Source organism: Tachyglossus aculeatus, chromosome X1, assembly GCF_015852505.1.
Source record: "Tachyglossus aculeatus isolate mTacAcu1 chromosome X1, mTacAcu1.pri, whole genome shotgun sequence".
Lineage (NCBI taxonomy): Eukaryota > Metazoa > Chordata > Mammalia > Monotremata > Tachyglossidae > Tachyglossus > Tachyglossus aculeatus.
This window is the reverse complement of record NC_052101.1, coordinates 15,381,146-15,408,794: the sequence shown is the minus strand read 5'-3', so window position 1 is coordinate 15,408,794 and position 27,649 is coordinate 15,381,146. Positions and strand designations below refer to the sequence as shown.

The 27,649-nt window shown below is 43.7% G+C and overlaps 1 protein-coding gene across 2 annotated transcripts in view; it reads left to right on the top strand.

Annotated features, from left to right (window-relative positions):
• Window positions 1–27,649, top strand: part of HEATR5B (HEAT repeat containing 5B) — a 108,748-nt gene that overhangs the window by 45,319 nt on the left and 35,780 nt on the right. For both annotated transcript variants that reach the window (XM_038772110.1, XM_038772109.1), the window contains exons 22-27: window positions 2,254–2,398; window positions 7,825–8,064; window positions 9,048–9,299; window positions 15,363–15,544; window positions 20,256–20,324; window positions 22,373–22,552. In XM_038772110.1, the coding sequence (XP_038628038.1) occupies window positions 2,254–2,398; window positions 7,825–8,064; window positions 9,048–9,299; window positions 15,363–15,544; window positions 20,256–20,324; window positions 22,373–22,552 (1,068 nt within the window). The remainder of the gene's footprint in view (window positions 1–2,253; window positions 2,399–7,824; window positions 8,065–9,047; window positions 9,300–15,362; window positions 15,545–20,255; window positions 20,325–22,372; window positions 22,553–27,649) is intronic.

The following is a 27,649-nucleotide window of genomic DNA, read 5'->3' as shown; positions in this document are numbered from 1 at the left end:
AGTAAGTGCTTAATAAATACCATTATTATTATTACACATTCACTGTATTGTTTCATATACCCTCCTTTTATTTCCTTGTTTTCTTGTCTGTACCTCTTGTTAATCAATCAGTTATTTATTGAGCACTTAATGTGTGCAGAGCACTGCACTAAGCGCTTGGGAGAGTACAGTATGACAGAGGTGGTCGATGCTATCCCTGTTCACAATGAGTTTATGGTCTAGGGGAAGAGACAGACGTTAATATAAATAAATTACGCATGGCGTGGGGCTGAGCGAGCGAGGGGTGAAAAAAGGGAGCAAATGTAAGTGCAGGGGATGGAGTGGGAGAAGAGGAAATGAGAGCTTAGAGAGGGAAGGTCCCTTGGAGGAGATGTGCCGGCACTGTCTCTATATGTTGCCAACCTGTACTTCCCAAGCGCTTAGTACAGTGCTCTGCACACAGTAAGTGCTCAATAAATACGATTGATGATGATGATGTGCCTTCAGTGAGGCTTTGAAGACAGAGAGAGGAATTGTCAGATTTGAAGAGGGAGGGCGTTCCAAGTCAGCGGCAGGATGTGGATGAGAGGTCGGCGGCTAGATGGATGACATCGAGGTACAGGTACAATCGAGGTTGACGTGAGAGGGGTGAAGTGTGCAGGCTGGGTTGTAATAGAAGAGCAGTGAGATGAAGTAGGAGGGGGCAAGGTAAAGCCGTTGGGGAGGAGTTTCTTTTGGATGTGGAGGTGGACAGGCAACCCCTGGAGGTTCTGAGGAGTGGGGAAAACATGGCCTGGATATTTTTGTAAATCATCCAGGCGGCACGATGAAATACTGACTGGAGTGAGGAGAGACAGGAGGCAGGGAGATCAGCAAGGAGGCTGATCCAGCCATCAAGGCGGGATAGGCTAAATGCTTGGATTAACATGGGAGCAATTTGGATGGTGAGGCGAGGGTGGATTTTAGCACCGTTGTGAAGGTGGAACCGACAGGATTTAGTGACAGATGGAATATGTGCGTTCATCGAGAGAGATGAGTCTCATTCTGAGACTTTCATTCATGAGATGATAGATGGTCGGACATCCTGGTTGCCCTCAAAATCTAAACAGTGGTAATTCAGTGATTATGTCGTGGTGTCATGAGATGATAGATGGTCAGACATCCTGGTTGCCCTCAAATTCTAAACAGTGGTAATTCAGTGATTATATCGTGGTGTCATGAGATGATAGATGGTCAGGCATCCTGGTTGCCCTCAAATTCTAAACAGTGGTAATTCAGTGATTATTTCGTGGTGTCAGAGCTAAGTGGCGGACTGGCCACTAACTGTTAGGCCGCAAACTCATGATAATGATACAAATGATAGAGCAAAAGCTTTGGCATTTGAGGCTCTGAGAATCATCTCTACCAGATATTAACAAGGATTTCTTTGCAAATTTGAGCAGGCCATGAGAGAAGAGTTGGAGTGCAATTCCGGCTTTAGAGCTGCAGCTCTCAACTGCTGTTTGATTATTTTTCCTCTCATTGTTCCCAAACAGAGGCCGGGAAAAACAGCTGGCAATCTAGGTAGGCCCCCACTATTTGGGTGGACTCAGCAGTGTGAGGGATGCTGTTATCTTCTCTCTCTCTCTCTCCCTCCCTCCCTTCCCGCAATTTCCGAGAAGGTAATAGCTTTCTGAGCAAGAAGTAGCTTTTCCACCTGCCGCGTTGAGCCAGTAAACCCCAAAAGGGAAGTCAAAATACCTCCACCCCTTGAAGAGCCACGGCTGGTTGACAGTTCAACTTTCTCGGTCCTTTTTCTGAATAATAATAATAACAATGATGGTATTTGTTAAGCGCTTACTATGTGTGAAGCACTGTTCTAAGCGCTGGGGGGGATACAAGGTGATCAGGTTGTCCCACGGGGGGCTCACAGTCTTAATCCCCATTTTACAGATGAGGTAACTGATGCACAGAGAAGTTAAGTGGCTCACCCAAGGTCACACAGCTGACAAGTGGCAGAGCGGGGATTCAAACCCATGACTCCCAAGCCCGTGGTCTTTCCACTGAGCCACGCCACTTCTCTATTGTCTTGTCATTTTTTTCTCTTAGTAAATTTCCAAGCACGCAATAGATAGGATGGAATGAATAATACCAAAACGATTTCAGTAGCATCTATGAATATCAGAACGGCCCATTGTCAAAATAGAATAGTTTTGTGATTTGTTTATTAGACACCTGTATTTGCTGGTGAAGAGGTCTGTATTAGTTACCACTTTAAAACTATTTTGGCTGCAGGTTCATTTATGTAGTTCCCATTTGCTACTTCGCCGTGCAGCAGTGGCCTGTCTCCGACAACTCGCACAAAGAGAAGCCGCTGAGGTCTGCGAGTACGCCATGAACCTCGCAAAAAACGCTTGTGACAAAGAGAGCGGTGGCTCCAGTAAGTACGATTTGTCCGTCGTGGGTTGTCTTCAGGTACCTATATGCTCCTCTTCATGTTAGGAGTATTCCTGGAACTAAGCAGATTGATGTTTCTTTCTCCCCTCTTATTTAGGACATTCAAGTTTCCTCCAGTCTTGGGGCTGCTTTCTTGCAAAAACCCTGCTCTAAGGAAAACTCACACCTTGATGCCCGCCCGTTCCAACACTAGCACTAAAAAATATATGTGCATGCGTAGAAGCCATTTTTTTCCGACAACCTGTATCCAAACAGGCTTGCATGGTCGGACAAATGTTCCCTAGTTCCCGCTCAATTTTCAGGCCAAAACACATAGTGAAAACGTGTGTTATGACAGAGCTTTATTTTAAACCGAGATTTTTAGCATCCATAATTTTTGTTTCAGTTTTGTTCTCCCTACTTTGCCTTTTAAAGAAAGCACGGTGCTAAATATTGGGAAATTGAAACAACTTTTGAAATAGACGTATTCTTTGGGCCAGCAGCAAGGTAGATCGATATTATTAAAATCTTGATTAAATTTTTCGCATGCGTACAGGACAAGGTATTGTGAGTAGCGGAAGGTAGTCGGTGAATACTGGAATTTATTTTCCCTTATCTTTTTTAAAATAATAATAATGATGGCATTTATTAAGCGCTTACCATGTGCAAAGCACTGTTCTAAGCGCTGGGGAGGTTACAAGGTGATCGGGTTGTCCCACAGGGACAGTCATAATCCCCATTTTACAGATGAGGGAACTGAGGAACAGAGAAGTGAAGTGACTTGCTCAGAGTCACACAGCTGGCAATTGGCGGAGCCGGGATTTGAACCCATGACCTCTGACTCCAAAGCCCGGGCTCTTTCCCCTGAGCCACGCTGCTTCTCTTATTTTGTTAAGTGCTTAGTCCGTGTCAGGCACCATTCTAAGTGCTGGGGTAAATACAAGTCATTCAGGCCGAACACAGTCCCCTGTCTCACGTGGGCTCACGGTCTAAATAGGAGGGAGAATAGGTGTTGAAACCCCCATTTGGCAATAGAGGAAACTGAGGCGGAGAGAAGTTAAATGACTTATCCAGGGTCACACAGCAGTTAACTGGTTGAGCTAGGATTAGAACCCCAGATCTTCCTGTCACTCCCACGGCCGTGCTTTTACGCACTATGCCGTGCTGATTCCCAAAGCTGTGAGACCTCATCTGCAAGGCTGGCAGGCTGTCAATCGATCAATCAATCAATCAGTCATATTTATTGAGCGCTTACTGTGTGCAGAGCACTGTACTAAGCACTTGGGAAGTCCAAGTTAGCAACATATAGAGACAGTCCCTACTCAGCAGTGGGCTCACAGTCTAAAAGGGGGAGACAGAGAACAAAACCAAACATACTAACAAAATACAATAAATAGAATAGATATGTACAAGTAAAATAAATAAGTAGAGTAATAAATATGTATAAACATATATGCATCATTATCATCATCAATCGTATTTATTGAGTGCTTACTGTGTGCAGAGCACTGTGCTAAGCGCTTGGGAAGTCCAAGTTGGCAACATATAGAGACAGTCCCTACCCAACAGTGGGCTCACGGTCTAAAAGGGGGAGACAGAGAACAAAACCAAACATACTAACAAAATAAAATAAATAGACTAGATATGTACAAGTAAAATAAATAAATAAATAAATAGAGTTATAAATATGTATAAACATATATACATCATCATCAACATCAATCGTATTTATTGAGCGCTTACTGTGTGCAGAGCACTGTACTAAGCGCTTGGGAAGTACAAATTGGCAACATATAGAGACAGTCCCTACCCAACAGTGGGCTCACAGTCTAAAAGGGGGAGACAGAGAACAAAACCAAACATACTAACAAAATAAAATAAATAGAATAGATATGTACAAGTAAAATAAATAAAAAATAAATACAGTAATAAATATGTGCAAACATATATACACATATACAGGTGCTGTGGGGAAGGGAAGGAGGTAAGATGGGGGGGATGGAGGGGGGGACGAGGGAGAGGAAGGAAGGGGCTCAGTCTGGGAAGGCCTCCAAGGCCTCCTGTCAAGTTCCTGGGTTCTTGTAGCAACCTTCCAGAATTCATTTTTTTCTTTTGTAATGCAGTAAATAAATTATTCACTCATATTTAGTTCAGGTGAGTCTTAATCCGTTCTTTTCATGCAGGCATTTTCTCAATAAGGGTGACATCCCCTGAGCCTTTCAAACGTGTGGCACTACAGTGCTTTATAGAAGTGAACCAGAAAGGCTTGGCCCTGCCCTTGAGTTTTGGTTTAATAGTAATAATAATAATAATGTTGGCATTTGTTAAGCGCTTACTATGTGCAAAGCACTGTTCTAAGCGCTGGGGGCATACAAAGTGATCAGGTTGTCCCACGTGGGGCTCACAGTCTTCATCCCCATTTTACAGATGAGGTCACTGAGGCTCAGAGAAGTTAAGTTTGTTTAATGGAATTTGTTAAGGGTTTACTCTGGGGCAAACACTATTATGTGAGCCCGCTGTTGGGTAGGGACTGTCTGTATATGTTGCCAACTTGAACTTCCCAAGCGCTTAGTACATTGCTCGGCACACAGTAAGCGCTCAATAAATGTGATTGAATGAATGAATGAAAGTGCTAGGGTAGCTACAAGTTAATTAGGTTAGACACAGTCTCCGTCCCACATGTCTAAGTAGGAGGGAGAGCAGGAGAACTGAGGCACAGAGAAGTTGTGACTTGCCTGAGGTCACACAGCAATAATAATAATAATAATGATGGCATTTGTTAAGCGCTTACTATGTGCAAAGCACTGTTCTAAGTGCTAGGGGGGATACAAGGTGATCAGGTTGTCCCATGTGGAGCTCACAGTCGTCATCCCCATTTTACAGATGAGGTAACTGAGGCTCAGAGAATTTAAGTGACTTGCCCAAGGTCACACAGCAGACATGTGGCGGAGCCGGGACTCGAACCCACGACCCCTGACTCCAAAGCCCGGGCTCTTTCCACTGAGCCACGCTGCTTCTGCAGCATTTGGCAGAGCCGGGATTAGAACCCAGGTCCTCTGCCAGGCCCGTGCTCTTTCCACTAGGCCACACCGCTACTGTCACAGTCTAGAGGTGATCATAAATAGGTCCTTAATGATAATAATAATGATGGCATTTGTTAAGTGCTTACTATGTGCGAAGCACTGTTCTAAGCGCTGGGAGGGATACAAAGTGATCAGGTTGTCCCACGTGGGGCTCACAGTTTTAATCCCCATTTTACAGATGAGGGAACTGAGGCCCAGAGAAGTGTAGTGACTTGCCCAAAGTCACCCAGCTGACAAGTGGCGGAGCTGGGATTAGAACCCGTGACCTCTGGCTCCCAAGCCCAGGCTCTTTCCACTGAGCCACGCTGCTTCTCTGAGAGGAGATGGCATTGAAGGCACTCTGCCATTTGTTGTTGTTGGCCTTTGTTAAGCGCTTACTATGTGCAAAGCACTGTTCTAAGCGCTGGGGGGGATACAGAGTGATCAGGTTGTCCCACATGGGGCTCACAGTCTTAATCCCCATTTTACAGATGAGGTAACTGAGGCTCAGACAAGTTAAGTAACTTGCCCAAGGTCACACAGCAGACGTGTGGCGGAGCCAGGATTCGAACCCATGACCTCTGACTCCAAAACCCGGGCTCTTTCCACTGAGCCGCGCTGCATTTAAGATTAGAGAAGCAGCATGGCGTAGCGGAGAGAACTTGTCCCTGGGAGTCAGGAGATGTGCGTTCTAATCTCCACTATGTCTCTCGCCTGCTGGGTGACCTGGAGTAAGTCACTTAACTGTTTTCTCATCTGTAAAATGGGGATTAACTATCCTTTCTCCCTCCCCCTTAGACTGGGAGCCCTAGGCGGGTCAGAGACTGCGTCTGATGGGAACGTATTGTATCCAGAGAAGCAGCGTGGCTCAGTGGAAAGAGCCCGGGCTTTGGAGTCAGAGGTCGTGGGTTCAAATCCCGGCTCCGCCAACTGTCAGCTGTGTGACTTTGGGCAAGTCACTTCACTTCTCTGTGCCTCAGTTCCCTCATCTGTAAAATGGGGATTAAAACTCTGAGCCCCCATGGGACAACCTGATAACCTTATAACCCCCCCAGCGCTTAGAACAGTGCTTTGCACATAGTAAGCGCTTAATAAATGCCATTATTATTATTATTATTATTATCTACTGCCACACCCAATACAGAGCTTGATATGTAGTAGGCGCCTCGCGGATACTATGATCGTCATCATCTTCAAGTTGGGTAGCAGGTTACTTAGGAGAAGCAGCGTGGCTCAGTGGGAAGAGCCCGGGCTTTGGAGTCAGAGGTCATGGGTGCAAATCCCGGCTCCACAAATCATCAGCTGTGTGACTTCGGGCAAGTCACTTCCCTTCTCTAGGCCTCAGTTCCCTCACCTGTAAAATGGGGATTCATTCATTCAGTCGTATTTATGGAGCGCTTACTGTGTCCTGTGTATATGTATATTTATTTATTTTATTTGTACATATTTATTTTGTTTTGTTAATATGTTTTGATTTGTTGTCTGTCTCCCCCTTCTAGACTGTGAGCCCGCTGTTGGGTAGGGACCGTCTCTAGATGTTGCCAACTTGGACTTCCCAAGGGCTTAGTCCAGTGCTCTGCACACAGTAAGCGCTCAATAAATGCGATTGATTGAATGAATGAATGAATGAATGAAGACTGTGAGCCCCCTGGGACAACCTGATGATGATGATGATGGCATTTATTAAGCTCTTACTATGTGCAAAGCACTGTTCTAAGCGCTGGGGAGTTAACAAGGTGATCAGGTTGTCCCACGTGGGGCTCACAGCCTTAATCCCCATTTGACAGATGAGGGAACTGAGGCCCAGGGGAGTGAAGCGACTTGCCCAAAGTCACACAGCTGACAAGTGCTCAATCACTAGAGAAGCGGCGTGGCTCAATGAAAAGAGCCCAGGCTTTGGAGTCAGAGGTCATAGGTTCAAATCCCGGCCCCGCCACTTAGCCGTGTGACTTTGGGCAAGTCATTTAACTCCTCTGGGCCTCAGTTACCTCATCTGGAAAATGGGGATGAAGACTGTGAGCCCCACGTGGGACGACCTGATCACCTGGTAACCTCCCCAACGCTTAGAACAGTGCTTTGCGCATAGTAAGCGCTTAATAAATGCCATTATTATTATTATAAGTGGCAGAGCTGGGATTTGAACCCCTGACTCCAAAGCCCGGGCTCTTTCCACTGAGCCACGCTGCTTCTCCACCTGATCACCGTGTAACTTCCCTAGCGCTTAGAACCGTGCTTGGCACATAGTAAGCGCTTGATAAATGCCATTATTATTATTATTAAAGGAATCCGACGCTGTCCGCTTACTTTTATCACCTTCGATTTGCGTGGCCAGGGCTAAGCCAACTGTCTTATGGACCTCACTTTTCAGATATCAGTCCTTTTGCACCGGGAGTAGGTTCTCGGCGGGATAGCCATTGCCGGCACCAGGGCGTCAATATTACGGAGACGGGCCTCGAGGGACTTCTCTTTGGAATGCTAGACCGAGAGACGGATCGCAAACTCTGTTCCGACATCCACGATACCTTGGGACATATGCTCTCCTCTCTGGCGGTAGAAAAACTCTCTCACTGGTTAATGCTGTGTAAGGATGTTCTCGCAGCGTCTAGTGGTATGCTTTCGTTATTTAAACTAATTATTTGTTGTACTGTTGTTTAGCCTAGCATCATCCCCCCCGCCCTACCTCCTTCCCCTCCCCACAGCTCCTGTTTGCACAGATTTATCACTCTATTTTACTTGTACATATTTACTATTCTGTTTACTATGTCGATGATGTGCATCTAGCTTGACTTCTATTTATTCTGATGACAGTGATGTGCATCTAGCTTGACTTCTGTTTATTCTGATGACAATGATGTGCATCTACCTTTACTTCTATTTATTCTGATGACAATGATGTGCATCTAGCTTTACTTTCTATTTATTCTGATGACACCCGACCACATGTTTGGTTTTGTTGCCTGTCTCCCCCTTCTAGACTGGGAGCCCGTTGTGGGGTAGGGACCGTCTCTATACATTGCCAACTTCCCGAGCGCTTAGTACAGTGCTCTGCACACAGTAAGGGCTCAATAAATATGACTGAATGAATGCATTTTCTTGTTTGTAAGTGGTTTTGGTAGCAGATTCTTAACGTAGACAAGAAGAAAAGTGTGTGCCAGAAACACACACACATTCGTCGTAGCTTATAACCTGTATATTTCTGAACGTTACCTAGCCTGATGTTTAGATAGAACCAGTGAATTTAGGCAACATTTGAATAAAATGGCCAGTTCTGTCACTGCGTTAAAAAAAAATCAACTGCCCATTTTTCCAGCAGTCGAAAAAAAACCAAAGCGTGCCTTTCTGAGTCATCCCCTGGTATATTTTTATGTATATTGGTTGAAAAGTGCTAGATTCCTACTGTTCTTTTCCAATTTGTATTCATCATCATCATCATCAATCGTATTTATTGAGCGCTTACTGTGCGCAGAGCACTGTACTAAGCGCTTGGGAAGTACAAATTGGCAACATATAGAGACGGTCCCTACCCAACAGCGGGCTCACGCAGTCACCTTTAATGCCATTTTTAGAGCCGTGTGCTTGTGTGCTTTGCAGACTTGAGCACTGCCAATCCTTTAGGGGGGGTGAAGGATGAAGAATCCGAGAAAAAGGACGAGATGGATGACGATACCATGTTCACTACCCTGGGAGAAGACGAGAAGTCCAAGCCTTCTGTAGCTCCTCGCTGGGCTACTCGGGTATTCGCCGCCGACTGCCTGTGTCGAATCATCTTGCTCTGTGAGAATGCTGACCAGGCCCACTTTGACCTCGCCCTAGCCCGTTCGGCCAAACTGCGGAACCCTAAAAGTAAGTACGGCATTTGCAGACGGACCCATTTGAAACTTTCTTTCTCTCCTTTTAACGGTAAAACGTTTTCCCAAGGTTTAATTTGCGGTTTTATCGAGCTCAGTAACCTGATGAGCTATAGGTCCCCTGCTTTCTGTTTCGGCCACCCTTCCACTTCCCTTCACAAAACCTCGTGACAAAACCTGAGAAGTGGCGTGGTCTAGAAGCAGTGTGGCTTAGTGGATAGAGCACCAGCATGGGAGACAGAAGGACCTGGCTTCTCTGGGCCTCAGCTACCTCATCTCTGAAATGGGAATTAAAAGTGCGAGCCCCATGGGGGACAGGGACTTTCCAACCAGATTAACTTGTGTCTACCCCATTGCTTGGAACAGTGCTTGGCACATAGTAAAGCGCTTAACGAGTACCCTAATTATTATTATTAGAGAGAAGCCGCGTGATCTAGTGGATACAGCACAGGCTTGGGTGTCAGATGCTGCTACGTGTCTGCTGTGTGACCGTGGGCCAGTCACTTAACTTCTCTGTAGCTCAGTTGTCGCATCTGTAAATGGGGTTTACCACTGTGAGCCCCATGTGGGTCATTGACGTTGTCCAACCCGCTCAGCTTGTATCCACCTCAGTGCTTAGTATGGTGACTGGCACATACTAAGCGCTTAAGAAATACCGTAAAAGTAAAACAACCGCCCCCGGCCGCCTCCACCAAAAGCAACAACCTCCTGACTTGTTTCTGGTTGGACTTTCCCACCAGTCCTGTCCGTCCCGCCTCATCCCCTGCCTTCCCAGACTGAGCCCCCTCCTTCCTCTCCCCATCCCTCCCGCCTTCCCTCCTTCCCCTCCCCACAGCACCTGTATATATGTTTGTACGGATTTATTACTCTATTTGTACACATTTATTCTATTTATTTTATTTTGTTAATATGTTTTGTTTCGTTCTCTGTCTCCCCCTTCTACACTGTGAGCCCACTGTTGGGGTAGGGACCGTCTCTAGATGTTGCCAACTTGTACTTCCCTAGCGCTTAGTCCAGTGCTCTGCACACAGTAAGCGCTCAATAAATACGATTGAATGAATGAATGAATAGGCCACAGATTCAGTGCTTGGCACATAGTAAGCAGTTAACAAATGCCGTTGTTATTAAAACCTGCCCCTCGGATGTAAAATGGAAGAAGGATGTGGTCACTTTCAAGCAATTTCTTAGTGCCCCAAGTAATATGAACTCCTAAGTTCGTTTGGGCTAATGAAAAGATTTATTTAAGCCAAGGCCAGCCATGGTAACAGATCAATCAATCAATCAATCGTATTTATTGAGCGCTTACTATGTGCAGAGCACTGTACTAAGCGCTTGGGAAGTACAAATTGGCAACACATAGAGACAGTCCCTACCCAACAGTGGGCTCACAGTCTAAAAGTGGGCTCACAGTCTAAAAGTCACAGTCACAGTCACAGATAACGTGAGTACTGAATTAGAACCAGGGAAGTTGGGCATAATGGTGTCCCTGATGAGGGATCGAAACCCCAAAGCGTCAAAGGTGCTGCAGGTGAATTATAATAATAATAATTATGGTATTTGATAAGCTGTTATTATGTGCCAAGCACTGTTCTAAGCACTGGGGTCGGACACAGGGCCTGGCTGGCTGGCAGTCTTAATCCCCATTTTACAGATGAGGTAACTGAGGCAGAGAGAAGTTCAGTGACTCGCCCATGGTCACACAGCAGACATGTGGCAGAGCCTCTGACTCCCGCCTTGCGCTCTTTCCATTAGACGCTGCTGCTTCCTGAATAAAACACTGCCACTGACCACAGCATTGCCTTTCCACTTCCGTGAAGATGATGGCTAGCATTTTCTTAGATCAACTCTCATAGGGCAGAAATTATTACGCCTTCCCAGAATCGCAGAATGGCTTCAAATTGTAACCCAATTCAGTTTACGAACATTTCGGAGGCACTCTCCAATGATGTTTCCAAACATTTCAAAACTGCCAGAGTGCGTGGTTTTTGAACGCAGTGTGGATAGACTGTGACAATAGACCTGGGGAATAACAATCATTATAATGCGGCTGTGAGTCAAAAATCTGATTTGGGCATTCATTAGGTGTTTAAAAATGTCCTACAATTTGGCTGCAAATGCGATTTAATTTTCTTAAGATCAAATGACCTCTTTTCCTAGAGATCTTTAGCAGTCTGGTTATCAATCAGAAATCGTTAGGGAGGTGACGACTAGGTTTTTCAATTGGGACGAAGAGCTCATCAGAAAGAAGCAGCGTGGCTCAGTGGAAAGAGCCCGGGCTTTGGAGTCAGAGGTCATGGGTTCAAATCCCGGCTCCACCAATTGTCAGCTGTGTGACTTTGGGCAAGTCACTTCACTTCTCTGGGCCTCAGTGACCTCATCTGTAAAATGGGGATTAGGACTGTGAGCCCCACGTGGGACAGCCTGATCACTTTGTAACCTCCCCAGTGCTTAGAACAGTGCATTGCACATAGTAAGCGCTTAATAAATGCCGTTATTATTATTATTATTATCAAAATAAATCTGTAGGTATCTTTCCCAAATCCTGCCTTCGTTTCCGGGGTTCATCACTTTGGCTTTCTTACCTGTCCTAAAAAAAAAAAAAAAGTAGCCCATCACTGCTTTAATTTTTAAGTAAAGACAGAAAGTCCTAATGGTTGTTTTCTTCTAATACTGAAAGAAGGATATTGATTAACTTGAAACTCTTTCCTATTGGCTTTAAAGCACTCAATCACCTTGCCCACTCCTACCTTACCTCCTTGGTTTTCAGTGCCAGCCTACTCACCGCACCTCGATCTCATCTAGCTTGCCGCCGACCTCTGGCCTCTTCATATCCTACATATGGTCGCTCACTTTCCGCGCCTTCAAAACCTTATTAAAAGCACATCTCTTCCAAGAGGCCTTCCCTGACTGACTAAGCCCTCGTTTCCTTTTTTCCCATTCTCTTCTACGTCCCCCTTGAATTTGCTCCTTTTATTCACTCCTCCCTCCACCCCACAGCACCTTTGGACATATCCTTAATTTATTTATGTACATTAACGTTCATCTCCCTCTCCAGACTGTAATCTCATTTGGGCAGAGAACGTGTCTTCCAACCCCATTATATTGTCCTCTCCCAAGCTCTTAGTACAGTACCCTAGTAAGCGCTCAATAAATAGGATTGATTGACTGATTGTTGACACATCCATGTACTTTTGTATTTTAGCATTCCACCAGATAACTATAGCCTGTTTTCTACTTTAGATCTGCCTTAACAAAGGTTACATTCACAGCATTAACAGCCGATGGAAGCTTCATTTATATAGCGTTTTTGTATTACGTAAGTAATGAAGCCGGTGGCTCAGTGGAAAGAGCCCGGGCTTTGGAGTCAGAGGTCATGGGTTCAAATCCCGGCTCCTCCAGTCGTCAGCTGTGTGACTTCGGGCAAGTCACTTCACTTCTCCGTGCCTCAGTTCCCTCATCTGCAAAACGGGGATGAAGACTGTGAGCCCCCCCGGGGGACAAGCTGATCACCTTGTAACATCCCCAGCACTTAGAACAGTGCTTTGCACATAGTAGGCGCTTAATAAATGCTATCATTATATAATGAAAATCCTTCATATCATCAATAAGTTTGCAGATCGGCGTATCACGAAGAGTTTAAGCCTACTCTTCAGTGTATGCTTTTCAGACTGTAAGAAATTGTATTTCAACTCAGATTCCTTGGAGGAATCTATCTAGAGGTGGTTTTTTTAGATTGTCCCGCTTTTTGTTTTACGTTTATTCAGAAAATGAATCAGCAGCTGAGCATATTAAGCTAGTGACAAAATATAGTATCCATTAAGACTGTGAGCCCCAAGTGGGACAACTTAATCACCTTGTATCCCCCCCATCGCTTAGAACAGTGCTTTGCCCATAGTAAGCGCTTAACAAATACCATTATTATTATTATTATTGTTATTATTCTAGCACTGTGATTAGAACCTGGAGTAAGGCACAGATATTGTTTGTTTTCCCCGGGAGAGGCGTAAAGAACTATGAAACGATCTTCTGAAATCGATTATAGCGCATGAGACGTTTTCAGAAATGTTTTCACGGGTTGCACGTTGAGGTCCTCCAACTTTAAGATTTCCCACAAAATTAGAACCTGAAGTAAGGCACGGATATTGTTTGTTTTCCCCGGGAGAGGTGTAAAGAACTATGAAACGGTCTTTTGAAATCGATTATAGAGTGAGAGACGTTTTCAAAAACGTTTTCACGGGTTGCGAGTTGAGGTCTTCCCACTTTAAGATTTCCCACACAGGAACGGGTAGTTTAAAAATCAAATGAAATGGGGGAAATTGGGGGGGCTTATCGAGAGTTGAAGTGGGTGGCTTCCAAAGTGGGATTTTCCAAATCTCGGTTGGAAAAACCCATCAGACGTCCTTAGGAGGAAGAGTCAGAAGGCCCGCCTACTTACACTGGAGTTAGTCTCTTTGTAGTCGCTATTGTGGAGCGAGCCGTGCAGGCAAATGGGAGGTGGGTGACTGCAGAGGGGTGGAGAAGGGAACTTGCTCTTCAAATTTTAAACCTCCTGAAATCTTTTTCATCTCTAGAGAAGCAGCGTGGCTCAGTGGAAAGAGCCCAGGCTTTGGAGTCAGAGGTTCAAATCCCACCCCTGCCACTTGTCAGCTGTGTGACTTCGGGCAAGTCACTTCACTGCTCTGGGCCTCAGTTCCCTCGTCTGTAAAATGGGGGTGAAGACTGGGAGCCCCATGTGGGACAACCTGATCACTTTGTAACCTCCCCAAGCACCTAAAACAGTGCTTTGCACATAGTAAGCGCTTAATAAATGCCATCATTATTATTATTATTATAGTTCAAATGGGGTGGGGAGGGGTGTGTTTGTGTGTGTGTACCCACCCTAAAATGGTATAACGTGTGTGTGTACACAATATATGTATTTATATACAGCTATGTAGATATCTGTGTATATCTATGTATATACATCTATGCATACATCTAGAAATCTATGTATTTCTTATGTATATATGTAGATATATCTCTATATACATATATATTCATTTATTCATTCATTCAATCATATTTATTGAGCGCTTACTGTGTGCAGAGCACTGTACTAAGCACTTGGGAAGTACAAGTTGGCAACATCTAGAGACGGTCCCTACCCAACAACGGGCTCGCAGTCTAGAAGGGGGAGACAGGAAACAAAACAAAGCATGTAGACGGGTGTCCAAATCGTCAGAACAAATAGAATTAAATATGTAAATATATATACATAAAATATGCATGAATGATATGATTTTAAAGATGATTCGTGTGTGTGTGTATGAATCATATCTTTAAAATCATAAAATGTATGTATATTTTATGAATATATATTTATGTATATATAGATCTATGTAAGAAATGCTTAAGTGTACTATATATGTATTTAAGCACTTCCTATATGCCAGGTACTGTGCTAAGCACTGTGGTATATACAAGTCAATCAGATTGGGCACAGTCTCTGTCCCAGACGGGGCTCACAGTCGTAAATCCCCATTTTGCAGGGGAGGTAACTGAGGCGCAGAGAAGTTAAGTGACTTGTCCAAGGGCACGCAGCAGGTGGTGGTGGAGCCCGGATTAGAACTCAGGTCCTCATATTCTCAGGCCCGTTGTCTTTCCACTAGGCCACTCTGCCTCGAAGAGATGTGGAGGAACTGGGGGCTGGAATTTCAGATGGTCGGCTTTTTTCTTCAGTAGATGCCACTACAGGTCTAGGAAAATTACTTCAGTTTCCTGGGGCCCCTCTGCACGGAAGGGTTAATGATGAAGGTTCCCAAATTCCTCATCCAACCCGTCTAAGAATCCTATCTTTAAAATGATATCACTGGTAATATTAAATACCATGCAGTTTATAGACCACGAGCATTTTCCGTTTAGTGCTGCCGACCTCTCTATATGCATAAATATATATTCATGTGTTCATTCATTCGATCATATTTATTGAGCACCTCCTGTGCGCAGAGCACTGTACTAAGCACACGGTAGGATGTTGTGGGAAGTTTTTAGCCCGGTTTCTCCCTCTGTTTATTTTCAGACGACCTCTTAGTGCTCCACCTCTCCGACCTGATCCGTATGGCATTCATGGCCGCAACGGATCATAGCAACCAGCTGCGGATGGCTGGACTCCAGACACTCGAGGACATTATCAAGAAATTTGCGTCTGTGCCTGAGCCAGAATTTCCAGGCCACGTAATCTTGGAGCAGTATCAAGCTAATGTAAGTTACTTAACTTGGTTACAGAAACTTGAATTTTTAAGCGTCGTTGCCCCATTCTCAGGTTTGAGACATTGTTCCCTAAAGTGATTTTGATTTTGAATCTCTTCCTCCTCATCCCCCCACCTTACCTCCTTCCCCTCCCCACAGCACCTGTATATATGTTTGTACAGATTTTTACTCTATTTATTTTACTTGTCCATATTTACTATTCTATTTATTTTGTTAATGATGTGCATTTAGCTTTAATTCTATTTGTCCCGACGACTTGACACCTGTCTACATGTTTTGTTTTGTCGTCTGTCTCCCCCTTCTAGACTGTGAACCCGTTGTTGGGTAGGGACCGTCTCTATATGTTGCCGACTTGTACTTCCCAGGCGCTTAGTACAGTGCTCTGCACACAGTAACGCTCAATAAATATGATTGAATGAATGAATGAATGAAAGGAGCCCATGTCTCTGTGTAGGACAGTTCCCATAGACTTTGTCAAATGGACCGATGTATTTCAGAGGTGACTAAAACTTCAAGAAGGTAAGCGTTTTTTTTCCCCCACCTCTTTTTGCACAAGGTCTTTGGTGGTAGAGTGGAGATTAGAATTTCAGTCTTTGAATTTCCAGTAATAATAATAATAATAATAATAATAATAATAATGGCATTTGTTAAGCGCTTGCTATGTGCAGAGCACTGTTCTAAGCGCTGGGGATGGATACAAGGTGATCAAGTTGTCCCACATGGGGCTCACAGTCTTAATCCCCATTTTACAGATGAGGCAACGGAGGCTCGGAGAAGTGAAGTGACTTGCCTAAAGTCACACAGCAGATGTGTGGCGGAGCCGGGATTTGAACCCGTGACCTCTGACTCCAAAGCCCGGGCTCTTTTCCACTGAGCCACGCTCTGCGGACTGAGCCACTGTATCTGTGAAAAACGTTTATTTGTGGACCTTTTGCTGTTAAATTTAGAATTGTCAAACTTAGCTACGGATTCTGAAGAGCATAATAGTCATTGTTTTTTTCCCAAAGGCCAAAAATCAAGTTTAACTTTTAGTAACCACAGTTGAAAAATTCCGCAGAGGTAGAATAAGAACTCTAAATGAAAACTTTGCATTCGAAATTAAATGAAAATGTGTTTCTCTTGAGACTAGACTGTGAGCCCACTGTTGGGTAGGGGCTGTCTCTAAATGTTGCCAACTTGTACTTCCCAAGCGCTTAGTACAGTGCTCTGCACACAGTAAGCGCTCAATAAATACGATTGATTGATTGATTGACTAATGGATATGCTTCTGTGCTCTACATTGAGCCGTGGATCTAATCTTGGCAAATCAAAGGATTAATGAAGAATATTGTTTCCGTTGCAGTCAAGGAAAAGTTTCAGTTATAGCTTAAAAAAGGAAGGATCTTGATCTGATTATGCTTTCCTCAGAATTAATAGAGTAGCGTGCAGAAAAGTAATTGTTTTGGCATTTTGTTGCGGAAGAAATCGTATCTGAATGGGTTGGGCAAATGGTTGTACAGTTGTGTGAGTGTTTGTGCACATGCATGCGTATGCATATTATGTTCAGGTGTACTTTTTTGTTCTAACCCCAAAATTGAGACCTGTCCATGTAGAATTACAAAGATAAAGAGCATGGCTAGGTTTCAATAGCAGCCTTTGTCTACTCATCCAAATTTCAAAGGACAGGATGGAAGTAGCTTTTAGACTACTTTTTAGTAGTCTTTTAGACTGTGAGCCCGCTGTTGGGTAGGGACTGTCTCTATATGTTGCCAATTTGTACTTCTCAAGCGCTTAGTACAGTGCTCTGCACACAGTAAGCGCTCGATAAATACGATTGATGATGATGAAGTAGCTGTTCATCAACTAAGTTTGTTCTTTCCTAATTATATCACGGTCTCCATTCTAATCAAATGTATGCAGTAGTGCTAAATGTGATCATTTTAGACTTGTCTTTCCTTACGCCGTCGAGTCGTCCCCGCCCCATAGCGACTCCATGGACGCACATTCCCAGAACGGCCCACCTCCATCTGCGGTCGTTCTGGTGGTGAATCCAAAGAGTTTTCCCGGTAAAAATATGGAAGTGGTTTACCATGACCTCCTTCCAGCAAGGAACGCGATTCTCCACCCTTGACTCTCTCCCATGCTGCTGCTGCCCAGCATGGGTGTGTTTTGACTTGTAGCATGTTGCCAGCTTGTACTTCCCAAGCGCTTAGTACAGTGCTCTGCACACAGTAAGCGCGCAATAAATACGATTGATTGATTGTAGCAGTTTGCCTTCCACTTGCTAGCCACTGGCCAAGCCAGGAATGGAGTCGGAAGGCCTCTGCTTGACTCTCCCTCCCGTCGTCGAAATTGGTAGAGGACTGGAAACTCTCCAGGTGTGACCCCGAGAGGGTACATTTTGGGCTCTAACGTAAATTAATTGATCACAAGCCAGATTTATCTTGCTGCTAATTGAATTCAAACATTAAAGTGTATCGCAGTGACAAGGCAGTAGGTGACAGTTTGCTCCTCAATTTTTCCCTTTTTAGCTGGAATAGTTAAGCAACCTACTTGCTCCTTTATCGGCTCTGCCTAGAGCATTTTTAGGATTAGCAGGGAGCCGCCCACAGATTCACCTTGCTCACTCGAGGTCACTCTCCTTTATCCTGGCCTTTAGCAAACTCAATGGGATGGATCAATCAATCAATCGTATTTATTGAGCGCTTGCTGTGTGCAGAGCACTGTACTAAGCGCTTGGATCAAACCAGAGTTTGTTGGCCACGAATCTCCAGACCGAGCCCCAGGATTTTGGGAGTGTCGGCACGGCCAACTGTTGCTAGTCGAAACACAAACCAAAGCTATGGAGTTTTCACTTTGTCCGATTCGTATTTGCTGGGTGGGTCGGGCTATCTTTTTTTTAATGGTGTTTGTCAAGCGCTTATTACGTGCCATGCGCTATATTAAGCGCCGGGGTAGATATAAGCGAGTCAGGTTGGAAGCAGTCCCTGTCCCACGTGGGGCTCACAGTCTTAATCCCCATTTTGCAGACCGGGTACCTGAGGCACAGAGAAGCGAAGTGACTTCCCAAGGTCGGTGGTGGAGCCGAGGATTAGAACCCAGGTCCTAATCTTTTTTAAGGAGTGGGTCTCGACGCTAGAGAAGCAGCGTGGCTCAGTGGAAAGAGCCCGGGCTTTGGAGTCAACAAACTTCCAGCTAAATTATTTTATTTTTATCTCATACAAATGTTTTTAGCATCTAACCAGGTCTACTTCTGCATGAGGATGGTATCAACTAGCCTTTCCTGAGGTTATTTTTGGAGGATGTTTAGAAAACCCCAGGATGCTGATAACATGAAGTGTTCTTGGAGAAGCAGCGTGGCTCAGTGGAAAGAGCCCGGACTTTGGAGTCAGAGGTCATGAGTTCAAACCCCGGCTCCGCCAACTGTCAGCCGTGTGACTTTGGGCAAGTCACTTCACTTGTCTGGGCCTCAGTTCCCTCATCTGTAAAATGGGGATTAAGACTGTGAGCCCCCCCCCGGGGGACAACCTGATCACCTTGTAACCTCCCCAGTGCTTAGAACAGTGTTTTGCAAATAGTAAGCGTTTAATAAATGCCATCATTCATTAGCCTCACGGGATTTTTATTTGTCTTCATATTTGACTGGGACCAAGCTGAGATCGGCAACGTTTACTACAACCCAAGCAAACATTTCCATAGGAAAAGTGTGGTTTAGGGTTTTCAGTCAAGTTCCCGGCGTTCCTGCCTCTCCGTTTTCCTTAAGCACTGTAGCTACGTCTGCAGCCTCATTGTGAGCAGAGTACGTGTGTCCCACCTCTGTTATATTGTACCCTCCCAAGTGCTTAGTACAGTGCTCTGCACACAGTAAGCCCTCGATAAATGCCATTGATTGAGAGAAGAGAGGGAATGAGAGATCAAGCTTTTTAGAAATGTAAATAATAATGATGGTATTTGTGAAGCGCTTACTATGTGCAAAGCACTATTCTAAGCACTGGGGAGGTTACAAGGTGATCAGGTTGTCCCACGGGGGGCTCACAGTTTTAATCCCCATTTTACAGATGAGGTCACTGAGGCCCAGAGAAGTTATATATGTATATATGTTTGTATATATTTCTCTATTTATCTTGTACATATCTATTCTATTTATTTTATTTTGTTAGTATGTTTGGTTTTGTTCTGTGTCTCCCCCTTCTAGACTGTGAGCCCGCTGTTGGGTAGGGACTGTCTCTATGTGTTGCCGACTTGTACTTCCCAAGCGCTTAGTACAGTGCTTGGCACACAGTAAGCGCTCAATAAATATGATTGATTGATTAAGTGACTTGCCCAAAGTCACACAGCTGAGAGTTGGCGGAGCAGGGATTTGAACCCATGACCTCTGACTCCAAAGCCCGGGCTCTTTCCACTGAGCCATGCTGCTTCTCCAAGAACACTTTATGTTATTAGCAACCTGGGGTTTTCTAAACATCCTCCAAAAATAACCTCAGGAAAGGCTAGTTGATACCATCCCCATGCAGAAGTAGACCTGGATAGATACTAAAAACATCTGTATGAGATAAAAATAAAATAATTTAGCTGAAAGTTTGTTGTAAGGGGTGAAGAAAAAAAGAGGTGGGAGAAATAGAAAGAGGGCATGTTTGGTAAGAGAATCTCTTTCTCCCCAAAGGCACAAAGTGTTTTATTCTTTTTCTTTCATAAATAATGCATGTATTTTTCATTTTTCTAGGTGGGAGCTGCTTTAAGACCAGCTTTTTCCCAAGATACTCCATCAGATATAATAGCGAAAGCTTGCCAGGTACAGAAAAAATACTGACTTTTTGGGAAGTTACTGCTGACACCATATGCACTAATAAATATTTATGTATGATTTTCATATTCAGAAAAAAGTACAAACAGAATTATTTAAGAGCATCTTGAGCAGTGGAAAATTGGGTGGATATTTTGGTATTTCTTGCTGGTTAAGTGAATTTAAAGGTGCAAATCAGGAATCCAAGAAACTCTTCAGGGACATCTGACAGCTTTTCTTATAACTAGCAAAATGACTTTTGGACATATTCAGCACCTAATTCCTACCTTGACTGACAACCACAGGTGAACTGACAGCCGTAGAAATTACAACTGAAGCCAAAACAGAATTGCAAATTTCAGAAAATCCGCAGGAACCAACAGTTCCTAACAAGAAGACAATAACCATTCTTATGTCACGGCGATGAAATTGTGAAGGACAGTTTTTCTACGTGTTAACTGAAGGAGACATTTTGGAAATGTGCACACATTGTAGGGATTATTCTGTTTTAAAAACACTTGTGTTATGATTCTCTGATTCAGGGTTTTACAAATGAACGCTACATGTCGAGGTCTTACTATCAATAACGTGATAAAAGGAAAAGCAGAAATTTTGACAATATTAATTTGTTGGATGTGCCCAGTCTTCCTTTAAGTTGAAACCTCAGCCAGTTTTGTTCCACCTTTATCTAGTAATAGTCTTAGATATACCATCTGAATATTGCCACTATAAAAAACACGGTCTTATTTTTACAAAGAAAATGACTGCATCTTATTTGCTGGATTCAGATGACATTGGCATAGTTTGATTGAAGGACCGTGGTATGATGAAGATGGTATTTGTTAAGCGCTTACTATGTGCAGGCACTGTACTAAGCGCTGAGGAGGATACAAGGTGATCAGGTTGTCCCACATGGGGCTCACAGTCTTAATCCCCATTTTACAGATGAGGTAACTGAGGCACAGAGAAATTAAGTGACTTGCCCAAAGCTGGGATTAGAACCCATAACCTCTAACTCCCAAGCCCGGGCTCTTTCCACTGAGCCACGCTGCTTCTCTAGAATTTCTCTTCTCTAGAAATTAAGATTCTGTATAATGTAGTGGCTGTGCATTTTGAAGAACTTCACATGATTTAATGAACCAATTAAGTGGTGATCAGTGTTACTTTTAAACAGGTAATAGCAAGAGTATCTTGTTAAGAATTCGGAAGCAAAAAACGGAGATTCAACTAACTTCTACTTTGAGCTGAAGATTTTAAAATCCACTATACACAATATAAAAGCAATGCTTAAGGCTTAAGACCTACATTTTTAGGTATAATATTTACCGCTTCTCATATAGAGAAAAACAAATTGATGAGATTTCTTTCGAGGAGGCAGAGAGGAGAAAAAGGAAAGATAAAAAGAGCATATCACTGATTTTCAAAACCAAGTATGCTTAGGTTTTCGGTCATCTCCACATGCTACCTCAGCAAGGTACCGAAAGTAGTCTCCCTTCATCTTCAGGTAGAGGACTTTACTCTCTGGGTTAGTTGCATTCGCTATTAAAAACTTATCCAACAACTCCAGGGTGGTATCAATCAATCGATTGTATTTATTGAGCGCTTACTGTGTGCAGAGCACTGTACTAAGCGCTTGGGAAGTACAAGTTGGCAACATATGCTCTGTTGGCTCTATGCTCTGAAGGGTGTCTTATTGAGCAAAAGAGTGACAGTTATGATTTGGAGCGGTGAAAGGAAAGCATTCCGTTAAGAGTCCAGTTATCTGCCACTTGTTAATTCAGAATTACAGCTTTGAAGGTTATGGGATGGTTTGGTAGTTTTATTTGCAGATCACTTTAAGAAGCTTAGGTCTGTGGTCCTAAAATAATGGCAACACATAAGGAGTGTGGTTTGTAATTAGTTGGGATATTTGTAAGTCCTATAAAGCCATGATGTCTTCCACTTATGATGATTGTAAAAGGCATGCTATTTACACTGCTTATTGTACTGGGCATGTTGTGCATAGAATGAAAATCTCGCCTCTTTTCCAGAAAGATCTCTGAATTTTCTTTGCCTAGGTTTGTAGCACTTGGATTGGCAGTGGAGTCGTTAGCGATCTCAACGACCTTCGTCGAGTGCACAATTTGCTTGTCTCCTCCCTGGACAAAGTACAGTCAGGAAAAGGGTCTTCAAGCCAACTTTATAGAGAGAGTGCCACGACCATGGAAAAACTGGCTGTCCTGAAAGCTTGGGCTGAGGTAACCGTTCCACAATCGCCATTCCACAATTTGTAGAGTTCTTCTTGAATTAGTGTTTATTGAGCGTCTGCTGACTGCTGAGCACTGTGCTAAGTGCTCGGGCGAGTTCAATAGAATGGGTAGAAATGATCCCTACCCTCCCAAAGAGTTTACAGTCTAGCAGGGAGGACAGATTCTGGCTTGTGAACTTGTTGTGGGCAGGAATGTGTCTGTTGTTATAGTGTACTCTCCCAAGCGCTTAGTACGGTGCTTTGCACACAGTAAGTGCTCAATAAATACGATTGAATGAATGAATACTAGAAGACACCGCAGCTAAGAGGAGGCAGTAGAAGATAACAATATGAAAGGAATGGAGGAGAAGTATTCCCAAATACTTAAGTGATGTGAAAGTGCTGAAGTGGGGGAATTCAGGATGGGAAGAGGAGAGGATTCATCAGGAAAGATCTCTTAGAGGAGATGGGATTTCAGAAGGGATTTGAATTCATTCAGTTGTGTTTATTGAGTGCCTGCTGTGTGTAAAGGACTGTACTAAGCGCTTGGGAGAGGACAACACCAAACAGATAAATTTTCTGCCCACAGTGAGCTGGAGAGAGCAGTGGTCTGCCAGGTGTGATTCATTCAATCGGTCGTATTTATTGAACGCTTACTGCGTGCAGAGCTGTGGGAGTTGTGGGATTGCTTATTCTGTGATGGGGGAGGGAACGCCAAGGAGAAGGGAGGTCGCGAGTAAGAGATTGGGGGTGGGAGAGACGAGAATGATAATAATAATAGTAATAGTAATAATAATAATAATAATAATAATGGCGTTTATTAAGTGCTTGCTATGTGCTAAGCACTAGGGGATACAAGGTGATCAGGTTGTCCCACGTGGGGTTCACAGTCTTAATCCCCATTTTACAGATGAGGGAACTGAGGCTCAGAGAAGTTAAGTGACTTGCCCAATGTCACACAGCAGGCATGTGGCAGAACCAGAATCCGAACCCTTGACCTCTCATTCCAAAACCCGGGCTCTTTCCACTGAGCCACGCTGAGTAGTTTGGCTTGACATGAACGCTGAGCAGGAATCTCCATCTTCAGGATTATAGATTGGGCTGAGGTAACCATTCGGCGGTAGTCATTTCATAATTTGTAGTTATTACTTATTACCGTAGTGAGATACAAGTATCGAGTTGCTCATATCACCCGAAATTCTTTACGATCTACTACAGTGGAAAATAATAGGGAAATGTCCAAAATTAAAGGATTTTGAAATAGAATATTCTTGGAAAATGTACCCAATGTAGAGTGTATATATAACTGTTTCAGTCCCTAATCAGAAAATACTTAAACGCAAGATAACAAAATGAGTTGAATTGCATTTAAAAATTGGTTTAAGAAATATGAATGTCAAAGCTGAAGACACCAAGAAGAATTTGCTTTTGAGTCCTCTCTAGAGATAAAAATCCTTAATTCCTAAATAGAATGAATTTGGAGTGCTGATATTCTTTGTATCAAAAGATGAGTAAAATACAGCCACCTGAGAGATAACAGACTTTTGCATATTTTACGTTTTAAAAAAAATTCTGACAAAATCTCTTCCCCCTTGTATGTACCGCAAGATGAGAAGGAGGGAATTTAGAGCCCAATACAAGACTTTGAATATTATATCCATTTTTTCAGCTAATTAACCATGCATTTCCCTGCATAATATGTAAATTATATTGTCCATTAAGCTTCTATCTAATTACTGAATAACGTTTATTGGTTGGTTCTTTCCTTTCTAACACTCTCGAGAATTATTTGGCCAAAATGGCTCAGATCAAGAACAATTCGCAGCAAAACAGGAAATGCATCAGCAGCACTTTGCAACTCTTCGTGATCATAAGATAAAGGCCCCCCCCCGAAAATTGGAATGTGGCATACAAATCAAAGAAAAAATGTGTATTAAGTGGGGAAAAACTCAGTTAATATAATTGGCAGTGATAATGCCATAGTTGAAGCAGTCGGTGGCATTTACTGAGCACTCACTGTGTGCAGAGCACTGTACAAAGTGCTTGGGAGAGTACTATACAGCCGAGCTGGTAGACGCAATCCCTGCCCACGAGGCGCTTATAGTCTTGAGGAGGGAGACAGACATTAAAATAAATAAATGACTTATGTACCAAAGCAAGCGTGGCTTGGCGGAAAGAGCACGGGCTTGGGAATCAGAGGACGTGGGTTCTAATTCCATTTCCACCACTTGCCTGCCGTGTGACCTTGGCCGAGCCACTTAACTTGATTACCTTGTATCCCCCCCACCCCAGCGCTTAGAACAGTGCTTGACCCACAGTAAGCGCTTAACAAATACCATTATTATTATTATTATTCTCTGAGCCTCAGTTGTCTCATCTGTAAAATGGCGATAAAGACTGTGAGCCCCATGTGGGACAACCTGATTACCTTGTATCTACCCCAGTGCTTAGAACAGTGCTTGGCACATAGTAAGCGCTTAACAAATACCATTATTATTCTCTGAACCTCAGTTGCCTCATCTGTAAAATAGCGATAAAGACTGTGAGCCCCACGGGGGACAACCTGATTACCTTGTATCTTCCCCAGCGCTTAGAACAGTGCTTGGCACATAGTAAGCGCTTAACAAATGCCATTATTATTATTATTCTCTGAGCCTCAGTTGCCTCATCTGTAAAATGGCGCTAAATCAATCAATCGTATTTATTGAGCGCTTACTATGTGCAGAGCACTGTACTAAGCGCTTGGGAAGTACAAATTGGCATCACATAGAGACAGTCCCTACCCGATAGTGGGCTCACCATTATTATTATTATTATTCTCTGAGCCTCAGTTGCCTCATCTGTAAAATAGCGATAAAGACTGTGAGCCCCACGTGGGACAACCTGATTACCTTGTATCTTCCCCAGCGCTTAGAACAGTGCTTGGCACATAGTAAGCGCTTAACAAAAGCCATTATTATTATTATTCTCTGAGCCTCAGTTGCCTCATCTGTAAAATGGCGATAAAGACTGTGAGCCCCACGTGGGACAACCTGATTATCTTGTATCTTCCCTAGCGCTTAGAACAGTGCTTGGCACATAGTAAGCGCTTAACAAATACCATTATTATTATTATTATTCTCTGAACCTCAGTTGCCTCATCTGTAAAATGGCGATAAAGACTGTGAGCCCCACGTGGGACAACCTGATTACCTTGTATCTTCCCCAGCGCTTAGAACAGTGCTTGGCACATAGTAAGCACTTAACAAATACCTTTATTATTATTATTATTCTCTGAGCCTCAGTTGCCTCATCTGTAAAATGGCGATAAAGACTGTGAGCCCCACGTGGGACAACCTGATTACCTTGTATCTTCCCCAGCGCTTAGAACAGTGCTTGGCACATAGTAAGCGCTTAACAAATACCATTATTATTATTATTATTCTCTGAACCTCAGTTGCCTCATCTGTAAAATGGCGATAAAGACTGTGAGCCCCACGTGGGACAACCTGATTACCTTGTATCTTCCCCAGCGCTTAGAACAGTGCTTGGCACATAGTAAGCGCTTAACAAATACCATTATTATTATTATTATTCTCTGAACCTCAGTTGCCTCATCTGTAAAATGGCGATAAAGACTGTGAGCCCCACGTGGGACAACCTGATTACCTTGTATCGTCCCCAGTGCTTAGAACAGTGCTTGGCTCATAGTAAGCGCTTAACAAATACCATTATTATTCTCTGAACCTCAGTTGCCTCACCTGTAAAATGGCGATAAAGACTGTGAACCCCACGGGGGACAACCTGATTACCTTGTATCTACCCCAGCGCTTAGAACAGTGCTTGGCACATTGTAAGCGCTTAACAAATACCATTATTATTATTATTATTCTCTGAACCTCAGTTGCCTCATCTGTAAAATAGCATTAAAGACTGTGAGCCCCACGGGGGACAATCTGATTACCTTGTATCATCCCCAGCGCTTAGAACAGTGCTTGGCACATAGTAAGCGCTTAACAAATACCATTATTATTATTATTCTCTGAACCTCAGTTGCCTCATCTGTAAAATGGCGATAAAGACTGTGAGCCCCACGGGGGACAACCTGATTACCTTGTATCTTCCCCAGCGCTTAGAACAGTGCTTGGCACATAGTAAGCGCTTAACAAATACCATTATTATTATTATTCTCTGAGCTTCAGTTGCCTCATCTGTAAAATGGCGATAAAGACTGTGAGCCCCACGTGGGACAACCTGATTGCCTTGTATCTACCCCGGCACTTAGAACAGTGCTTGGCACATAGTAAGCGCTTAACAAATACCATTATTATTATTATTCTCTGAGCCTCAGTTGCCTCATCTGTAAAATGGCGATAAAGACTGTGAGCCCCACGTGGGACAACCTGATTACCTTGTATCTTCCCCAGCGCTTAGAACAGTGCTTGGCACATAGGAAGAGCTTACCAAATACCATTATTATTATTATTCTCTGAGCCTCGGTTGCCTCATCTGTAAAATGGCGATAAAGACTGTGAGCCCCACGGGGGACAATCTAATTACCTTGTTTCTACCCCTCGCTTAGAACAGTGCTTGGCACATAGTCAACAAATACCATTATTATTGTGAATTAAAGTGCTGTGGGGCTGAGGATGGAGGGAATTCCAAGTGCACAGGTGGGCAATGAAGGAGGGAGATGAAGCCTGAAAAGGGCTCTTGGAGGAGATGTGATTTTAATCAATCAATTGTACTTATTGAGTGCTTACTGTGTGCAGAGCACTGTACTAAGCGCTTGGGAGAGTGGGTAGGGGGTGGTCTGCCGCATAGAGAGGTGGAGGGAGTTCCAGGCCAGAGGGTGGAATGTGGGTAAATGGTTGATGGAGAAGGAGTTACAGAGGGTATGTTGGCTTTGAAGGAGCAAAGTGTGTGAACCGGGTTGTAGAAAGATAGGAGTGCGCTGCCTGAGTACTTTAAATCAATCAATGGTATTTTAGTGCTTACTATGTGCAGAGCACAACAATAATAATAATAATAATAATAATAATAATAATAATAATAATGATAATAATGATGGCATTTGTCAAGCGCTTACTATGTGCAGAGCACTGTTCTAAGCCATGGGGGGGATACA